At 41.1% G+C, this 18,876-nt stretch overlaps 1 protein-coding gene across 13 annotated transcripts in view; it reads right to left on the reverse strand.

The window, feature by feature from the left end:
* Positions 1-779: 779 nt before the first annotated feature.
* The window catches only part of LOC137632938 (uncharacterized), a 183,803-nt gene continuing 165,706 nt past the window's right edge, over positions 780-18,876 (reverse strand). For all 13 annotated transcript variants that reach the window (XM_068365048.1, XM_068365049.1, XM_068365053.1 and 10 more), the window contains 2 exons: positions 12,445-12,597; positions 780-904 (listed from right to left, as the gene is read on the reverse strand). In XM_068365048.1, the coding sequence (XP_068221149.1) occupies positions 811-904; positions 12,445-12,597 (247 nt within the window). In that variant the 3' untranslated portion in view covers positions 780-810. The remainder of the gene's footprint in view (positions 905-12,444; positions 12,598-18,876) is intronic.

Raw genomic sequence — 18,876 nt, forward strand, 5'->3', positions numbered from 1 at the left:
TTCTCACCACGATAACTGATATGTGCTTTTGCAACACATGGCTATTTATGATGACTCACTAACATTAGCGAATTTTTAATAGCTGTAAACCGCAATTGCATAGACCTTGCCGTTATCAACCTTTTGAAGGAGAGACTGACTGTGATCTTGCCTTGCCTAATCCAGTGATTTTGGGGGAAGCTTTGCCATCCGGAGATAAGATGCCTTATCGTATATTGATAACCAACAGGAGCTAGATAGGGATGACCCTCTTATAATGCTGGGAATACCTGTTGATACCTAAACAATCCAATCTTGACAAAAATAGGCCTGCTGGAGTGCAGCCACTAATGTATACCATTTACAAGAGGCCAAAGTCAACAAAATTGCACTCTTTCTATTATGGTCTCCTTGGCACAATGGCTATAGATGGTTGGGAGGACTGGATGCATTTCTGTTAGGTTAGTGAGTTTCTGCAAGTCTTAAGTTGACCAGAAACATATTTTGAGCCTTAAATTTTAGAATTATGCAGACTGAAAAATTGAGGGGGTTAATATTCAATGGCTTGTTAACTCCAACCATTTATTAAGATTTCTTGAAAAAAAAAATGGTACTTCATCTAAATACACATCGAAAATAGTACTTCACATAAATGTCAAAATGTTTTAATTCTTGGAAATACACTAAAAAAAATGTCAGGCAAATGTTTTAACTGAATAATTCCACTAAAAAAATTTTCAAGAAAATGTTGGAAATACTTCCACTATGAAAAATGTCAAAACTGGTTGTTTTAAGTTTAGAGAAAAAAAAAAAATTTGGCGTCCAGTGGGGTTAACCCTTCTCTGGCTTCTTGATCCACACGTTTGTCCAATTCAGTTTAGTTCCTTCTACCTCAACTTTCTCATAGTACCATTTTCTATTCTGCCTGTAAAAAAAAAAAAAAAAAAAAGTATGAGATATGTATAATTAGACAAAGTCAAATCATAATACACCCTATTCCACTAACAAATGTCATTTCCTGTATTGAAAGGTAGTAAATTATAGTTCTAAGATTTAGAATGAAATGAGAGTCTCCTACAACAGAGCCCCCCAAAATATTTGCTTCTGTCTATCGGTAATAAGGTTATCATCATATAGTAAATGCCAGTGACATACATAATCAAATACATTAAATTTTGGAGTGAGAAGGTAAAGAGCAGCAAGTTTCCTTAAGCAAGTTCATTTGAAATCAGCTTGCCATCCAACAATATGGTTCACTCGTTCCATTTTAAACGTAATGACTGCAGGACAATTGCTAATTATTCCTATATGAAAACAAACCTTTGTCATTTAAAATAGATTTACTTGGGTGCAAGCTGGTACAGCAGTGAAGTATCCTTGATCTGGCTAGGAACATGGCATGCCCTACTTGCCTGTGTCAGTCGCTGGCCTGAAGCGAGGAATACTCTCTCCAGGTATACTACCGTTCAGGTTTCCATTGTTGGCCTTCGAAGTATACATTGCTCACGTTAATTTTCTCTTCAGAACTGAGTGGGAACCAATGTAGAGGATATTGATACTCATCAAGAGTCCCGTTGTGATTTTTTTGTAGTGTGGTTGTTCCTTCCAATGGGAGAAACTAAAAGGAAGAAGAATGCTTAATTTGAGGCTGTTCTCCTTCGGCTGCATTGGTGTTGAAGTCTAGATCTTTGACGCCAGAAATTCCTGACTGAGCCTCTATTGTCGTGTCTGCCACTAGGCCAACAAGGATGGCAGCCATGTATTTCTCCAGGTTTATCCTGAAGGTGTAGATTCTTCTATCTACAGTAAGGTTGGGGGGTACTGTGTTAGAGGCTGATTCGCTACCTCTGGTGGTTATGCTCGCTGCACGGCGACTGAGGAGTTCCATCGCTTTCACAATCTTTCAACTATGTATTCGTGGAATTAGCTCTTTATTTCTGCCCTCTGTTCATTTAAAAAAAAAACGCTCTGGTTATACGCCTCGGGTTTTAAGAGCCACCTCCCGAGAATCTCCACCTGTCAGTTCCTACAAAGATGAACGTAATTCTGCTTCAACACCTGAACCTTTGCCTGTTTCCTAAGATAACCTAAAATCATCCATCGAGAAGGACGAGGCCCATTAGACATCTTACTCCTTCGATTGCATCAGTTTCTAACACTGGATATAAGAGTGGACAATTTCAAAGGGAGTACCATTTGGTCTTGATCCTACCTCATATAAGGAGGATGTAAAGCCTGCACTTTCCTCCTGCTGAACGATATCCTGACCGGTGGAGTTGTCCTGGAAGGATCATACTTTGTCACTAGCTTTTTTCTATCGTTCCTGAGAGATAGACCATGAGTTCAGAACTTGTCTCATCCATGGAACGACTATTGTCTTCCCAAACATCATTACTGTGACTGAACATCAATCAGTCTATGGTACCTAAAGACTAGAGATTATGCACTCGTCAAAATGTTGTGTTTGTTTCCTCTCCCTTGAATGCAAATGCTTCAGTTTGAAAGGATCCGAGAATGTAGTCAGGTGGGGGGGGGGGGGGGTAAGAATTAGGCTTAATGTTCTCTTATGTTGGGAAACCATCCCTAGCACCATTAAGCAAGAGTGGTACAGCGTAACCTTCGTCTAGTGAAAGATTATGGTCATGCGGTTAGCAGGATCAATACCGAGTGGTGGTATCTCTTCTTTTGAAGGTACTTTGGTACTTCGTGAAAGATGAAAAAAGGTTTAAGCGGTACTACGTCGTACAGGTAAATGGTGATGGAAGCTGCTCAAACTAGTCTCATTTGGACTGTGCTGTTATTGGCTGTGGGTCATCAGCCACTGGTGGGACATTGGTGATTAGCCTATAGGCTGTTGATAGGTGTGGTTGATCATGTAGGGCTGAATCCTGAGACCAGTAGAGCTGCACTTGAACCTAAGGCCAGGTGTTCCGATCTCCATGGGATTGGACACTGGTTTGGAACAGTCTTCTCTCATAAAGAGACGAGAGATTGCTTAAACGCCGCTGAAACTTTTGCCATCTGCCTTGATGGGTTTCTTTAGGGAGGGATTTTCAGACTGGAGGAGGAGAAGAACTTCATATCCTCATTTAACTAGGAATAAGTGCTGAAGATGGAAGGGTCAATCACCCCATACCTATGCAAACAGTAGTCAATGTTTCCCCAGTCACACCTTTCAGACACTCAGAAAGTACCGGTCGATGAAAAAACTCCAAATCGGTTTATAGGTAAGTGGTGTTTGCTATTACCCCGAAAATCATGCTCTCTAACCTTCCCAAAAGGATTGCACTGTGTGCGAGCTCTATTTCAGCAAAAATGATGTGATGCCCATATCATACAGAGCTTGAGCCGTAGGAGATGGGACTGATGAAACGGTGGTGGTGTAACACACCAACTCATTATTGCCCACAGTTGCTTAACACCCAAGTAAACGACTTTTCTACTTAATATTGCTTTTACTTAGTTTCATTCATATATAATAAAAGTATTGTGTTAATGAGAGAACATATTTCACCGAGTACAATACTCAGTTCATTACGAAAAAGAAAAAGACCATTTTTTGAGAGCCGCGGGGGCATAAAAACAAGAATAGCGCCAATGTTATCCCTGCGTGTCGTAAGAGGCGACTAAAGGGACAGGACGAGGGGGCTAGGAACCTCCTCTCCTGTATCTACATCCTGTGAGACATCGACAAAGAGATGGAGCTGGGGGGAGAGTGACTGCTCCCCGCACTCTAGTTTTGGGGTGTTTGAATGTGCGTGGATGTAGTACGATAGAGAGTAAACGATGTGAAATTGGAAGTATGTTTAGGAATAGAGGGATGGATGTATTGGTCTTGTGTGAGATGAAGATAAAAGGAAAGGGTGAAGTGATGTTTGGTGAAATGTCTGGTAGAGTGTCTGGGATTGAAAGGGGAAGAGCAAGAGAGGGTGTGGCTTTATTGCTGAGTGAATGGATGACAGGTAAAGTAGTGGAATGGAAGGAGATATCATCTAGGTTAATGTGGGTAAGGGTTAGGTTGGGTAAGGAATGTTGGGCGTTTGTCAGTGCGTATGGGCCAGGTAGTGAGAAAAGTGAAGAAGAGCGGAATGAGTTCTGGAATGAATTAACCCTGGATAGGTACGCTCCTCGGACACCCCTTTAAGGGTATACTCGGACGCGAACGACCCCGACACCAAAATAAATTCTTGAAAAATCAGTTTTTGCAGCAACCTCCTTTTTTCTTTTGCCAAAAAAAACTTCAATGAATGCTTAAAACAACTGTAAAGATAAATACTACTCATCTGCAGAAAAACTATTTATTATAAATATTTTAAAAAATTAAGTAGAAAAAAAAAAGACCTGACAAAAATTCATAAAAAAAAAGTTTATACATATATACACAAATCCTTTTAGGAATTGATTCTTGAATGTTTAGGACACATCTTGATGTATTTTGGATGAAGTCAGACCCATGGAGGTGAAGATCTGAAATGAGAAAAAAGGGTAACTTTTTTTGGCCAAAAAAATTTGTCCAAATTTCATGAATTTTTTTGGGTACCCAAATGAAATAGGAAGTGGCTAATTTTTTTAGGGAATAAACATATGTTATCCTAAAATAGAAATATGTAAAAAAATCTTCATTATTTTGTAAATTACATTTATATCAGGGGCCATATCTAAAGGTAATTTTTTGAGTACTTAAAAATTTCGTAAAAAAATACATATATTTAATATATAATATGATATTTATGCAGGTAAAAATATACCAAAATATCACAAATTCTATAGGGAACAAGAATATATATAGATAGGGCAACTTACGCTTCGGATATGTCCACAAAATGGCCGCCAACCACACTGACTCAGACTCCCTAATCTGCCAATTGAAATGTAGGAAGGGTATGTCAATTTCAAGGTGTTATTTACTAATCTAATTATTATTGGATATGCATAAAAATTGTATGGTGGGTTGCTGGATAATTGTCGATTATTTTACGACTATAAAATTAAAACTGTGACCCAAAAAAATTTTTTTGAAGAGAAATAAAATTGAAAAAAAAAATGTAAAATATATTTTAGCTAAAAAAATTTGATGATATTCAATCAAAAAAGAAGTAAACAAAATTTTCCAACAAATAAACATCTAGAGGAATCATTACTCTGTGATAGTTCCTTAGTACGTAGTAATTTTGAAAGAATTGGGAAAAAACGAAAAAATGGCAATCACCGGAAAATCGAACACATACCTATATATACGCCATATCTGGCTAAAAAAAAGATAGGCATGGGTACCCAGATCATCTAGAAACACTTTCCAACACTATAAAAATATAAGTTTTGCGACACTGCTTGCCAATTCCTTACGGTAACATGACTAAGCAAAAAAATGCAAAACAAATAAAAAGGGGCACTCGCGGAAAAATGGCTAACATTCTAATATACGGCATTTCAGAAAAAAAAATTCAGCCACGTACTAGGCAAACCATCAAGGCACATTTTCCGACAAATAAACATCTAAATGAATCATTACTCTGTGATAGTTCCTTAGTACATAGTAATTTTGAAAGAAATGGGAAAAAACGAAAAAATGGCAATCACAGGAAAATCGAACACATACCTATATATACGCCATATCTGGCTAAAAAAAAAAAGATATGCATGGGTAGCCAGATCATCTAGAAACACTTTCCAACACTATAAAATTATAAGTTTTGCGACACTACTTGCCAATTCCTTACGGTAACATGACTAAGCAAAAAAATGCAAAACAAATAAAAAGGGGCACTCGTGGAAAAATGGCCATTCTAATATACGACATTTCAGAAAAAAAAAAATTTCAGCCACGTGCTAGGCAAACCATCAAGGCACATTTTCCGACAAATAAACATATAAATGAATCATTACTCTGTGATAGTTCCTTAGTACGTAGTAATTTTGAAAGAAATGGGAAAAAACGAAAAAATGGCAATCACAGGAAAATCGAACACATATTTATATATACGCCATATCTGGCTAAAAAAAATAGGCATGGGTAGCCAGATCATCTAGAAACACTTTCCAACACTATAAAAATATAAGATTTGCGACACTACTTTCCAATTCCTTACGGTAACATGACTAAGCAAAAAAATGCAAAACAAATAAAAAGGGGCACTCGCGGAAAAATGCCCAACATTCTAATATACGGCATCTCAGATAAAAAAAAAGACATGCACGTGTTAGCCCAACCATCAAGGCATACTTTCTAACACATAAACATGAAAAAAAAAAATCAATAATATACGGCAATTCCTTACTACGTAGTAAATTTTTACAAATATTGAAAAAAAACAGAAATTGGCAACCGCAGTTAAATACCCAATATACCAATAACTACGTCGTATCTGACAAAAACAAAGTCACGCATGGGTAGCCAGATCATCTAGACACACTTTCTAACACTAAACAAGCAAAAGTTTTACGACACTATTTGGCAATATCTTACGGAAAAATGACTTGGCAAAAAAATGAAAAAAAATGAAAAAGGGGCACTCGCGGTAAAATGGTCCTCGTGGTGATGAACGACATTTTAACTAAAAAAAAAATCATGCACATGGTAGCCAAACAATCCACCAAGACTTTCCACAACTGATAACCTATACAAGTTGCACCATTCTACGACAATTTCATAATACGTAATAACTTTGATAATTATGCAAATTACCTTAGAAGGGTAAACTCGGTCGCGCTCGACCCCGTCGCGTCTCAGAAATCGGGGAAGGAGTACAGCTACAGCAATGCACATCTGGACACTACTAGAGCGTGTAGGGGAGACACCTCCTGCAGGTCGATCACCCACAAATTCAGTCACGTGAGAAAAACCTCTTTTTTTTTGACGCTCGGGGTCGCGAACGACCCATCGTACCTATCCAGGGTTAACTAGGTGTGTAGAAGGACTGGGTAGAAGGAGTTGTCATGGGTGACTTGAATGCTAGAGTGGGCGCTGGAGAGGTAGAAGGTGTCATTGGGAACTATGGCGTACCAGGTGAAAATGAGAGTGGTGAGAGACTGGTAGATATGCGTTGAGCAAGAGATGGTGATAAGTAATAGCTTTTTCAAAAAGAAAGATAAAAATAAGTATACATGGGTAAGAGTGGCAAATGGAAGAGTAGTAGAAAGGGCATTAATGGATTATGTGTTGATAACTAAAAGAATGTTTGGAAGATTGAAAGACGTGCACGTGTTTAGGGGTATGGCTAACGGTGTCTGATCATTTTTTGGTGGAAGGAAAATTAGTTGTAGCAAAAGAATGGGGGAATAGAGTAGTGGATGTAAAAGGGAGGTAGTGAGGGTTGAAGAGCTAATAAAACCGGGGGTAAAAAGTAAATATCAGGAAAGGTTGAAAATGATATACAGTGAACCCTCGCTACTTCGCGGTTCGACCATCGCGGATTCACCACTTCGCGGATTTTTTCCATAACCCATATATATACAGTAATATATATATATATGTATGCATGTATTTATGTATATATGTAGGTATGTATATGTGTATACATATAAATATATATATATATACACACGCACACACACACACACACACACACATATATATATATATATATATATATATATATATATATATAATATATATATATATATATCTAAAGTAGGAAGATGTGATGTAGTTCTAAGGGAAAAGTATGGGAAATATGTCTGGGTAATAAGCAAAGCTCTACCTCCAGTTTGTTTCTACATTAAGATCAGAGATAAATGTAAACAAAACATTGGTTGCCATTTTTTATCGTGCTTTTTAGCATGTTTAGGAAATGCATGATATAAAATTGCCTTTAATATTTGTGCCTGGTTTAGTTTAGGGTACTGTAGTACATGCATTAAGTGTTCTGTACATTAAAGGGTAGTTTGTTAACAGTACTACGTACAAGGGAAGGTTTTAAAAGTCTGAATATACATGTTGAATAAATAGGTAAATATGGTGTCACTACTTCGCGGATTTTCACCTATCGCGGCCGCGACTGGAACCTATCTACCGCGATAAACGAGGGTTCACTGTATGACGAAGTGAAAGTAAGAGAAACTGGCAATTTAGAGGAGGAGTGGAAGTTAGTAAAAGAAAATTTTGTTGGGATTGCAAGTGATGTGTGTGGAAAGAAGGTTGTTGGAGGCAGCATGAGGAAGGGCAGTGAATGGTGAAATGAAGGAGTGAAGGTAAAAGTGGAAGAGAAAAAGAGGGCTTTTGAAGAATGACTGCAGAGTAATAGTACGTATAGAGAAGTATGAAAAATATAAAGAGAAAAATGTGGAAGTAAAGCGCAAGGTACGTGAGGCAAAGAGGGCAGCTGACCTGAGGTGGGGTCAGGGATTGGGTCATTCATATGAAGAGAATAAGAAGTTTTGGAAAGAAGTGAAGAGAGTAAGGAAGGCTGGCGCAAGAATGGAAGAGACAGTGAAAGATGGAAATGGAAGGTTGTTAAAAGGAGAGGAGGCAAGGAAAAGATGGGCGGAATATTTTGAAAGTTTACTGAATGTTGAGGATAATAGGGAGGCAGATATAATTGCTGTCGCAGGTGTTGAGGTGCCAGTGATGGGAGATGAGAATGAGAGAGAGATTAAAATAGATGAAGTGAGGAGAGCACTAGATGAAACGAGAGTAGGAAAAGCATCTGGTATGGATGGTGTGAGAGCTGAGATGTTGAAGGAGGGGGGTGTGACTGTACTTGAATGGTTGGTGAGATTGTTTAATATGTGTTTTGTGTTGTCAATGGTACCAGTAGATTGGGTTTGTGCATGTATTGTACCACTATATAAGGGTAAGGGAGATGTGCATGAGTGTTGTAATTCAAGAGGTATTAGTTTGTTAAGCGTAGTTGGAAAAGTGTATGGTAGAGTAATGATTAATAGGATCAAGGATAAAACAGAGAATGCAATCTTAGAAATACAGGGTGGTTTTAGAAGAGGTAGGGGTTGTATGAATCAGATTTTTACAGTTAGGCAGATATGCGAGAAATATTTAGCAAAAGGTAAGGAGGTGTATGTTGCGTTTATGGATCTGGAGAAAGCGTATGATAGAGTTGATAGGGAAGCAATGTGGAATGTGATGAGGTTATATGGAGTTGGTGGAAGGTTGTTGCAAGCAGTGAAAAGTTTCTACAAAGGTAGTAAAGCATGTGTTAGGATAGGAAATGAAGTGAGTGATTGGTTTCCGGTGAGAGTGGGGCTGAGACAGGGATGTGTGATGTCGCCATGGTTGTTTAACTTGTATGATGATGGAGTGGTGAGAGAGGTGAATGCTCGAGTGCTTGGACGAGGATTAAAACTGGTAGACAAGAATGACCATGAATGGGAGGTAAATCAGTTTTTGTTTGCGGATGATACTGTACTGGTTGCAGACACAGAAGAGAAGCTTGGACGATTAGTGACAGAATTTGGAAGTGTGTGTGAGAGAAGGAAGTTGAGAGTTAATGTGGGTAAGAGTAAGGTTATGAGATGTACGAGAAGGGAAGGTGGTGCAAGGTTGAATGTCATGTTGAATGGAGAGTTACTTGAGGAGGTGGATCAGTTTAAGTACTTGGGGTCTGTTGTTGCAGCAAATGGTGGAGTGGAAGCAGATGTACGTCAGAGAGTGAATGAAGGTTGCAAAGTGTTGGGGGCAGTTAAGGGAGTAGTAAAAAATAGAGGGTTGGGCATGAATGTAAAGAGAGTTCTGCAAAGTGTTGGGGGCAGTTAAGGGAGTAGTAAAAAATAGAGGGTTGGGCATGAATGTAAAGAGAGTTCTATATGAGAAAGTGATTGTACCAACTGTGATGTATGGATCGGAGTTGTGGGGAATGAAAGTGATGGAGAGACAGAAATTGAATGTGTTTGAGATGAAGTGTCTAAGGAGTATGGCTGGTGTATCTCGAGTAGATAGGGTTAGGAACGAAGTGGTGAGGGTGAGAACGGGTGTAAGAAATGAGTTAGCAGCTAGAGTGGATATGAATGTGTTGAGGTGGTTCGGCCATGTTGAGAGAATGGAAAATGGCTGTCTGCTAAAGAAGGTAATGAATGCAAGAGTTGATGGGAGAAGTACGAGAGGAAGGCCAAGGTTTGGGTGGATGGATGGAGTGAAGGAAGCTCTGGGTGATAGGAGGATAGATGTGAGCGAGGCAAGAAAGCGTGCTAGAAATAGGAATGAATGGCGAGCGATTGTGACGCAGTTCTGGTAGGCCCTGCAGCTGCCTCCGATGCCTTAGATGACCGCGGAGGTAGCAGCAGTAGGGGATTCAGCATTATGAAGCTTCATCTGTGGTGGATAATGTGGGAGGGTGGGCTGTGACACCCTAACAGTACCAGCTGAACTCGGTTGAGTCCCTTGTTAGGCTGGGAGGAACGTAGAGAGTAGAGGTCCCCTTTTTGTTTTTGTTTCTTTGTTGATGTCGGCTACCCCCCAAAATTGGGGGAAGTGCCTTGGTATACGTACAGGTATGTATGTATGTACAATACATGTACACGTGTATTACAAACATGGTAAGACTAAGGTACAAATAACTATTCGCTGCCACACTTGAACATATATGTAATGCATAGAGTAAGAACAGAACACTGTTGTTCCTATCTAACAACAATCTCTGATACTGTAATATACAGTATTTACAGAACAGTTTAATTTTTAAGATAAACACTCATAAGTGATCTCTGTTTTCGACAGGTCAGCTTGCATCGTTCAAACTCACCGTACATGTAGACTATATCTACATTACTACTATAAAGTTTATTTTGTATATAGTACTTTATAGTAGTTAATATAACAATAACACTAACACAAGGAAAATTAAAAGAAAGAGTATCAGTACAACACCACTAACTGTTTAGGTACGAAAGTTCTTCGCAGTAAATTCCAAGCTTGATGCAACTCTTGGTCGTCAACGGTTTGGCGCGTGGAGTAGCATAATGTATGTATCCCATTTTGCACTAAAATCACTATTAGCACACTGGATAATACTGTATACAGATTTTTTACATCACATGATTCTGCGCAAAAAGAACTCTTAGTGGGACGTGCACATGAGGAGAGAGAATGTGAGATTGAGGCCGAGTTGGCGAGGTTGGGGTGTTGTGCTGTATGCAAAGAAGCGCAATCGGTTGGGATCTCGCGACTTTTATTGCGAAACTGCAAATCTGCGATTTGATATTTAATAGGTTATACAGTTCTCCGTATCCCGAATCCAAGACTTTAGAGTGCTGACTGTAACTGACAGCCCTTCCCAAAGATTAGTCTGATATTGCGAAGTTCAATTGTAACTACATGAATAAGCTTCCATGTAAAATACAGTTCTGTACAGTACTGCACTTTACCGTTACTGCATAACATAAAAACTGAAGCAATGGTGTTGAGGTACATTTCAATTTTGTGTTTAATGCTAGAGGATGAGTCGAAGTCAAAACCGACGCAAAGAGGTTTATTACTGTACAATACTGAGGGTTTTGTTTTAAGTGGAGCATAGGGAACCCTTACTGACACCGAATCACTGGGATCACCATCATGGGAACACTGTTGGTGCTTGGTGGGAACATCAGATGCATAATTTTGACCATCAGGCACAGGTACGGGGTAACAGTCAGTCTGACTTGGGTAAATCCCTCCTGAGGCAGAGAAACTACCACAGAGCGAGACAAGCAATGCCCTCAGTTTGTGTTCTTGTTTGGAAGAGCAAATACAACACTTAAAAGGGAGGGATTCATACAGTCATCCTTTCATAATGGCACACAAAACGATTTAAAAAGGAACAAAATTCACTTCATTATATGCTTACCATCCAGAGTATTTGCTGACAAGTGAGAGCTCTCACAAAAATGGTCAAGTTTTTTTTTGTAATGAACTGAATTAGAGTAGAGTTAAAATACTGTTTAAAAGTGAGAGCTCTAACAAAAACGGTTAAATTCTTTGTAATGAACTAAATTAGAGTTAAAATACTGTGTATCTAAATAAGGAACAAAAAGATTGGCAGAAAAATATATGAAGGAAAAGGACTGACATATTGTAAATGGATAAACTCTAAAAAAAATGGCTAGATTATAGTTCAGGAGGAAATCAGTCAATAAAATATTTGAGTTGGGAACAATGGAGCATTATATGTTCATTGGCTTTTCAACAATTGTAGTGCAAGGCTTTGCAAAAATTATTACTGTTTTTCTCTAGATGTCAACTACAGTTTTTGGAATAGAAATGGATTTTGTGTCACTACAAGGATCCAAATTACCTTAGGTCTATTTAATATTACACAAGTATCTATAAGCAATATATGCAATAAAATCTACATAATTGATACCCATATATATACTTCTATAAATACTGTATCACTACAATGCTTAGTACTTTTCTCCAAAATGACACTTGGTTTAATTGGGTAATAAATAACTGGTAATATCAGAGAAAAAATATGCACAACAAAGCTACATGTTATTTTCAAATTATATTTCTAAATGTTTTTTATTTTAACTTACCTGCATTCTGATCCACATTTTTTGGAAGAACATTTGGGGCATGGATAATGACAACCTGGGCAGTCCCCTTGTAAACAGTCACACAGATCTTTTCCTGAACATGCCAAAGTTCCATCTTGGGCATAAATACATTGTGGTCCATTCGCTTTTGTTCTAAAAAAAAACAACAAAGAATGTATTATTATTATTATTATTATTATTATTAATTGCTAAGCTACAACCCTAGTTGGAAAAGCAGAATGCTATAAGCCCAGGGCTCCAACAAGGAAAATAGCCCAGTAATGTAAGGAAACAAGTAAAAATAAAATATTTTATGAAGAGTAACATTGAAATAAATATCTCCTATATAAACTATAAAAACTTTAACGGAATAAGAGGAAGAGAAATAAGATAAAATAGTCTGCCTGAGCGTACCCTCAAGCAAAAGCACTCTAACCCAAGACAGTGGAAGACCATGGTACGGAGGCTATGGCACTACTATTACTATTACTATTAATTGCTAAGCTACAACCCTAGTTGGAAAAGCAGGATGCTATAAGCCCAGGGGCCCCAACAAGGAAAACAGCCCAGTGAGGAAAGGAAACAAGGGAAAATAAAATATTCCAAAAGCAGTAATAACATTCAAATAAATATTTCCTAAATAAACTATAAATACCTTAACGAAACAAGAGGAAGAGAAATTAGATAGAATAATGTCCCCGAGTGTACCCTCAAGCAAGAGAACTCTAACCCAAGACAGTGGAAGACCATGGTATAGATGCTATGACACTACCCAAGACTAGAGAACAATGGTTTGATTTCGGAGTGTCCTCCTAGAAGAGCTGCTTACCAAGCTAAAGAGTCTTCTACCCTTACAAAGAGGAGAGTAGCCACTGAACAATTACAGTACAGTAGTTAACCCCTTGGGTGAAGAAGAATTGTTTGATAATCACAGTGTTGTCAGTTTTATGAGGACAGGAGATTATGCAAAGAATAAGCCAGACTATTTGGTGTATGTGTAGGCAAAGGGAAAGAACCGTAACCAGAGAGAATGATTCAGTGTAGTACTGTCTGGCCAGTCAAAGGACCCTATAACTCTCTAGCGGTAGTATCTCAACGGGTGGCTGGTGCCCTGGCCAACCTACTACCGAAGACTAGAGAACAATGGTTTGATTTTGTAGTGTCCTTCTCCTAGAAGATCTGCTTACCATAGCTAAAGAGTCTCTTCTACCCTTACCAAGAGGAAAGTATATCAAAACAATGTTTCTATGAAAGATTTGTAAGCTATTGTTAATACACCTTTATCATATACAGTGCAGTAAACCATAAAAGGATGACAGCTTTTTTTTGATGAAGCAATTATTTGCAAATAGGAATTTTTTTTATTCTTCAAAAATTACTGAATAGAGGAAAAAACCCATATATTCTCAAGCTCATATAAAAATGAGTTCAAAGAGCTTTACTCTGCTGATGGGGACAAATTTATTTCCTAGATTTTAGTAATTTTTTCTAATACTTTTTTTGTGGTTTACAGTGTTTTATTGGCTGCCTTTTCTGAAGCATGGCAATATTTGGCATAAATGTTGAAAAATAAGAAATTAAAGTTCTCAAAGAATATACTACACAAACTCAGCTGCACACTGAGAATTTCTAATGATACCAGGATGAATGTCACATGTTTACAGCCCATGAGTTTGCATTCATCAAGTAGGATTTATTTCAAAATCTATCACACCCATATTAAACAATAAAGTATTACATTAATTTATGTGCATATCTGGTGTTTTTACAGAGGGGGCGGGATTATGGTTAGAAATTACCAACTAACTATAAAACTAAATACTGTATCGTATGTCTTTCAGTTACTAAGGGAATCTGTTTCCATGAAGTGTAATTAGAGTTTTCATGTATATACAGTAATCAAAATGCATCTAAATAGAGTACTATGTATAGGCCTACTTAATCACGAAAGTAACTTATACTAATGCAGTAATAAAGTCATAGAGAAAAAATTTAAAAGTAATTTGTATTTTTCCTTGCTATACAAACTTAAGTCCTTTAAAATAGGGAATTTTTTCCGTGGATCTGGTACGGCCAATGGAATCATTAGATGTAATTAATAGAGGTGGTGCATACAGGCGAGTACCCCAGGCCACCCTTCCCTGAAATACACTTCACATCTGACCCCTGTTTGTTAGTTTGTTCAAGATTGCCCCACCTTATGTAGAACAGAACATTTTCAAACAAATGAATGAACAGGTGCATTCAATATAAGCAAGATTTTGATAAAACATGACAAATTCAGATATAATTTGTATTTTTCCTAACTATACAAACCTTAGCTATTTACATTGGGTATTACTTTCGGCGTAGCTGAAATGGCGAGCCATTAGATTTTTAATGAGGGTTAACTACCCCCTCGCTAGTTAGTGAGGGGGTAGGGGAGGGGTAGCTAGCTACCCCTTGCCCCTCACACACCGGTGAACTGGTTCACTTCGCTTAGAGGTAGGACTTCACGGGGGACAGGGCTGGCGGGCAAGTATGTATAAATAGCTAAGGTTTGTATGGTTAGGAAAAATACAAATTATCTCCGAATTTTTCATTTGTTCCGTAACCAAAATACAAACCACGCTATTTACATTGGGTGACTTAACCCTTAGGTAGGGTAGGTAAGTCCCAGCCTTACTAGCTTTGGCTTTGCCCGGTGACTCAAAATCCGAGTGTGTGGCACTCGAGATAAAGAGTCCCTGCACCTCGCAAGTTCCTTGCTCCGCAAGGAACGTGCGGCCTACATAAGCTTGTGTGTGAAGGAATGAAGTGTGACCCGTCCTAGGAAGTCGACCTGAAGTCCTTAGATGGAGCTCTAGGCTAGGACGTTCCCAATACCACCTCGTCAGGGTATGGGGGATGCGACAGTATTATCTAATACTAGGAACACAAGGAAGCATGGTTTACCTGCAGTGGTTTGAGGTCAGCTATGCAGAGAACCCAGGATGTTGCTTTCCCTAAGAGAGGGGAGGATGAAGAAAAGAGTAAGGGCCAGGCATACTTTTTCATTCATGCAGACTAAAACCGGGTAACAATGCCCTCAACCTTCTGCTACTTGTCCATTAAGGAGCCTGAGGTTAGACCAGCTGTTGTGTAGCCACCACAGGGCCGATAGAGAACAAGCCTCCTGTGGGTCACGTCCTGCAGGTAGCGGGTTGTGAAGGTCGTTTGACGCTTCCACACCCCAACCTGCGTCACTGAGAAGTTTCTCTTGAATGTCAGGGACGTAGCGATGCCTCTGACATCGTGTGCTCTAGGGCGACGTGACGGAGGAGGGTCTGGATTCAGGGAGAGGTGGATGACCCTGCGAATCCAAGCTGAGATGGTGTACTCCGTGACCCTCCTCTTCGTCCTTCGTGTGCTCAGAAACAGGGCTTGCACTCGAGGACGAACTGCAGCTGTTCTGTTAAGATAGAGCCTCCGACTCCGTACTGGGCACAGTAGGGGATGGTCTGGGTCATCTGCTACAGAACGGAGACTCAAAATCCTGAAGGAGTCGAACCGTTGGTCCGGAACTCCAGGATTCTGAGTCTTAGCAACAAACTCAGGGACGAACCCGGATGTTACCTCCCCCTATCCCCTTGAATGGGCTACGTCGTGCGAGACACCATGAAGTTCACTGATTCGCTTGGCTGAGGCCAAAGCGAGCAGGAACATCGTCTTCCAAGTCAGATGACGATCAGAAGACCTGGCGTAATGGTTCGAACGGAGGTCTCTAAAGAGACCTGAGGACACGAACCACGTTCCATGGAGGGGGTCTCACTTCCGAGTGAGGGCAGGTGAGCTCGTAGCTTCGTATAAGTAGTGAAAGTTCCAGCAAGGAAGAAATGTCCATTCCCTTCAGCCTGAAGGCCAGGCTTAAGGCTGAGCGTTAGCCTTTCACCGCCGAGACCGAAAGGCGCATTTCTTCCCGCAAATACACAAGAAACTCCGCTATTGCAGGAATAGTGGCATCGAGAGGAGAGATACCCCTTCCACGACACCAACCACAGAAGACTCTCCACTTCGCCAGGTAGACCCCAGCAGATGACTTTCGCAGGTGTCGAGACATCCTTTCCGCAACTTGTTGCAAAAAGCCTCTCTCTGTGAGGAGATGCTGGATAGTCTCCAGGCATGAAGCCGCAGCGATGCTACGGCTTTGTGAAAGATGTTGCAGTGTGGTTGTTTGAGTAGCTCGTGTCGTGGAGGAAGTTCTCTCGGGAATTCCGTAAGGAGCTGCAGAAGGCCCGGGAACCACTCTGCATGATGCCATAGCGGAGCTATTAAGGTCATTGCCAGGTTGACCGATAGTCTAGTCTTGTTGAGCACCCTTCTCATCAGACCGAACGGTGGGAGGACGTAAACGTCGATGTTGACCCACCGTTGTTGGAAGGCATCTTACCAGAGTGCCTTGGGGACCGGGACTGGGGAACAGTACAGCGGAAGCTTGAAGTTCAAGTCTGTCGAGAACAGGTCCACCGTCGGGGAACCCCACAAGGTCAGGACTTTGTTGGCTACTAGCGGATCCAAAGACCACTCGGTACTCACTATCTGCAATGCTCTGCTCAGACTGCGAGCACATTCCTCTTGCCCGGAATGAAGCGAGCCGATAGTGGAATCGAGTGGGCTTCGGTCCATCTCAGTATCTCTACTGTAAGATGGGATAGCTGTTGCGAAAAGGTACCTCCCTGCTTATAGATATAAGCCACTACAGTGGAGACAGCTCACGACCACCACGGAGTGGGCCGCCAGGATCTGTTGGAATTGTTGAAGTGCCAGATATACGGCCTTCATTCTAGCAGATTATGTGGAGTCACTTTCTGATTCTGACCAGAGGCCTGAGATCCTGTGGTTCAGAACGTGGGCCTCCCACCCTTCTTTTTGAGGCGTCCGAAAACAGCATCAAATCTGGGAGGAGGACGAGAAGATCCACTCCCATTCGAAGGTTTCCCTCCGTCCCCCACCACTGAAGGTCCGTCCGTCCCCCACCACTGAAGGTCCGTCCGTTCCGCAGGACCCGTAGGAACCAGAATGTCCGGGGAATCGAGGCCTTGATTCCACCGGGACTTGAGCCGCCATTGCAGGGATCTCATCCTGAGGCGGCCGTTTGGAACCAGATGGGCCAAGGAGGAAAGGTGTCCTAGGAGACGTAACCACGATTGGGCAGGAAGCTCTTCTCGTCTGAGGAACGGATCTGTGACCCTCCTCAGCCTTGCTATCCTGTCGTCTGATGGAAAGGCTTTGTGGAGATTGGTGTCCAATATCATGCCTAGATATACCAGTCGTTGAGATGGAGGCAGAGAAGACTTCTCGGGATTTACCATGATCCCTAGATCTTGCCAAAGTCCCAGAAGCTTGTCTCGGTGTCGAAGAAAAGGTCGACTCCGAGTCTGCCAGGATCACCCAGTCGTCCAGATAACGGAGGAGACGGATGCCGATCCTGTGTGCCCACGAAGATATCAGGGTGAACACTCTGGTGCATACCTAGGGTGCTGTGGAGAGACCGAAACACAGCACCTTGAACTGGTAGATCTTGTTGTCTAGGCTGAACCTTAAGTACTTCCTGGAAGACGGATGGATTGGGATCTGGAAGTACGCGTCCTTCAGATCCAGTGTACACATGAAGTCTTGCGGTCTCACTGCAAGTCTGACCGTGTCTGCTGTCTCCATGCTGAACGGAGTTTGTTTGACAAACTTGTTCAGAGATGAGAGGTCGATGACGGGTCTCCAGCCTCCAGACGCCTTCTTTACGAGAAAGGGTCGACTGAAGGAGCCTGGGGAGCCGTCGACGACCTCCTGGAGAGCATCCATCTTGAGCATGGTCTCGAATTCTGCCCTAAGGGCTAGCCCCTTTAGCGATCCAATGCAAAGGCGCTCAACACCACTGGATTGGCTGTCAGGGGAGGAAGAGACGTTAAGAACGGGACGCGATATTCCTGATTGATCCCGGAAATCGTCCAGTATCGGACTCGAGTTGCTGCCACCTGAATGAGCAACTTGCCGGCATTCCCCCACTGGGGGACATGCAGGGGGATTGCCGATCCTAGTGCTTGCGGCCTTGGCCGCTCCCTCTAAGATTCTTGCTTCCCCTGGAGGACTTTCAGCCCTTCTTGTCTTTGACAGGAAAGGGTTACTGCTTGGACACGTTCGTTGGCGAGATTGTTGAGGTGCTGGAGGTTTGTAGGGCTTATATGTAAGAGCCCTTTGGAGAAGAGAATCGTGGTTCGATTTCCTCCACCTCTCAGCTGCCTGTTCCGCATCCTTGGGCTCAAACCGACTCTTTCCCAAGATGGAAGAGTGTCTGAGCTTGCAGGTATCCACGGCTGGGACCCTCGAGTGGAACCTCTCGGCCACCACATCACGTTGTTTCAAGATCGAGTTTGGCCACAAGTTCGAAACTATGTGGGCCAGAAACTCGATGGAACG

Source organism: Palaemon carinicauda, chromosome 42 (assembly GCF_036898095.1).
Source record: "Palaemon carinicauda isolate YSFRI2023 chromosome 42, ASM3689809v2, whole genome shotgun sequence".
Classification (NCBI taxonomy): domain Eukaryota; kingdom Metazoa; phylum Arthropoda; class Malacostraca; order Decapoda; family Palaemonidae; genus Palaemon; species Palaemon carinicauda.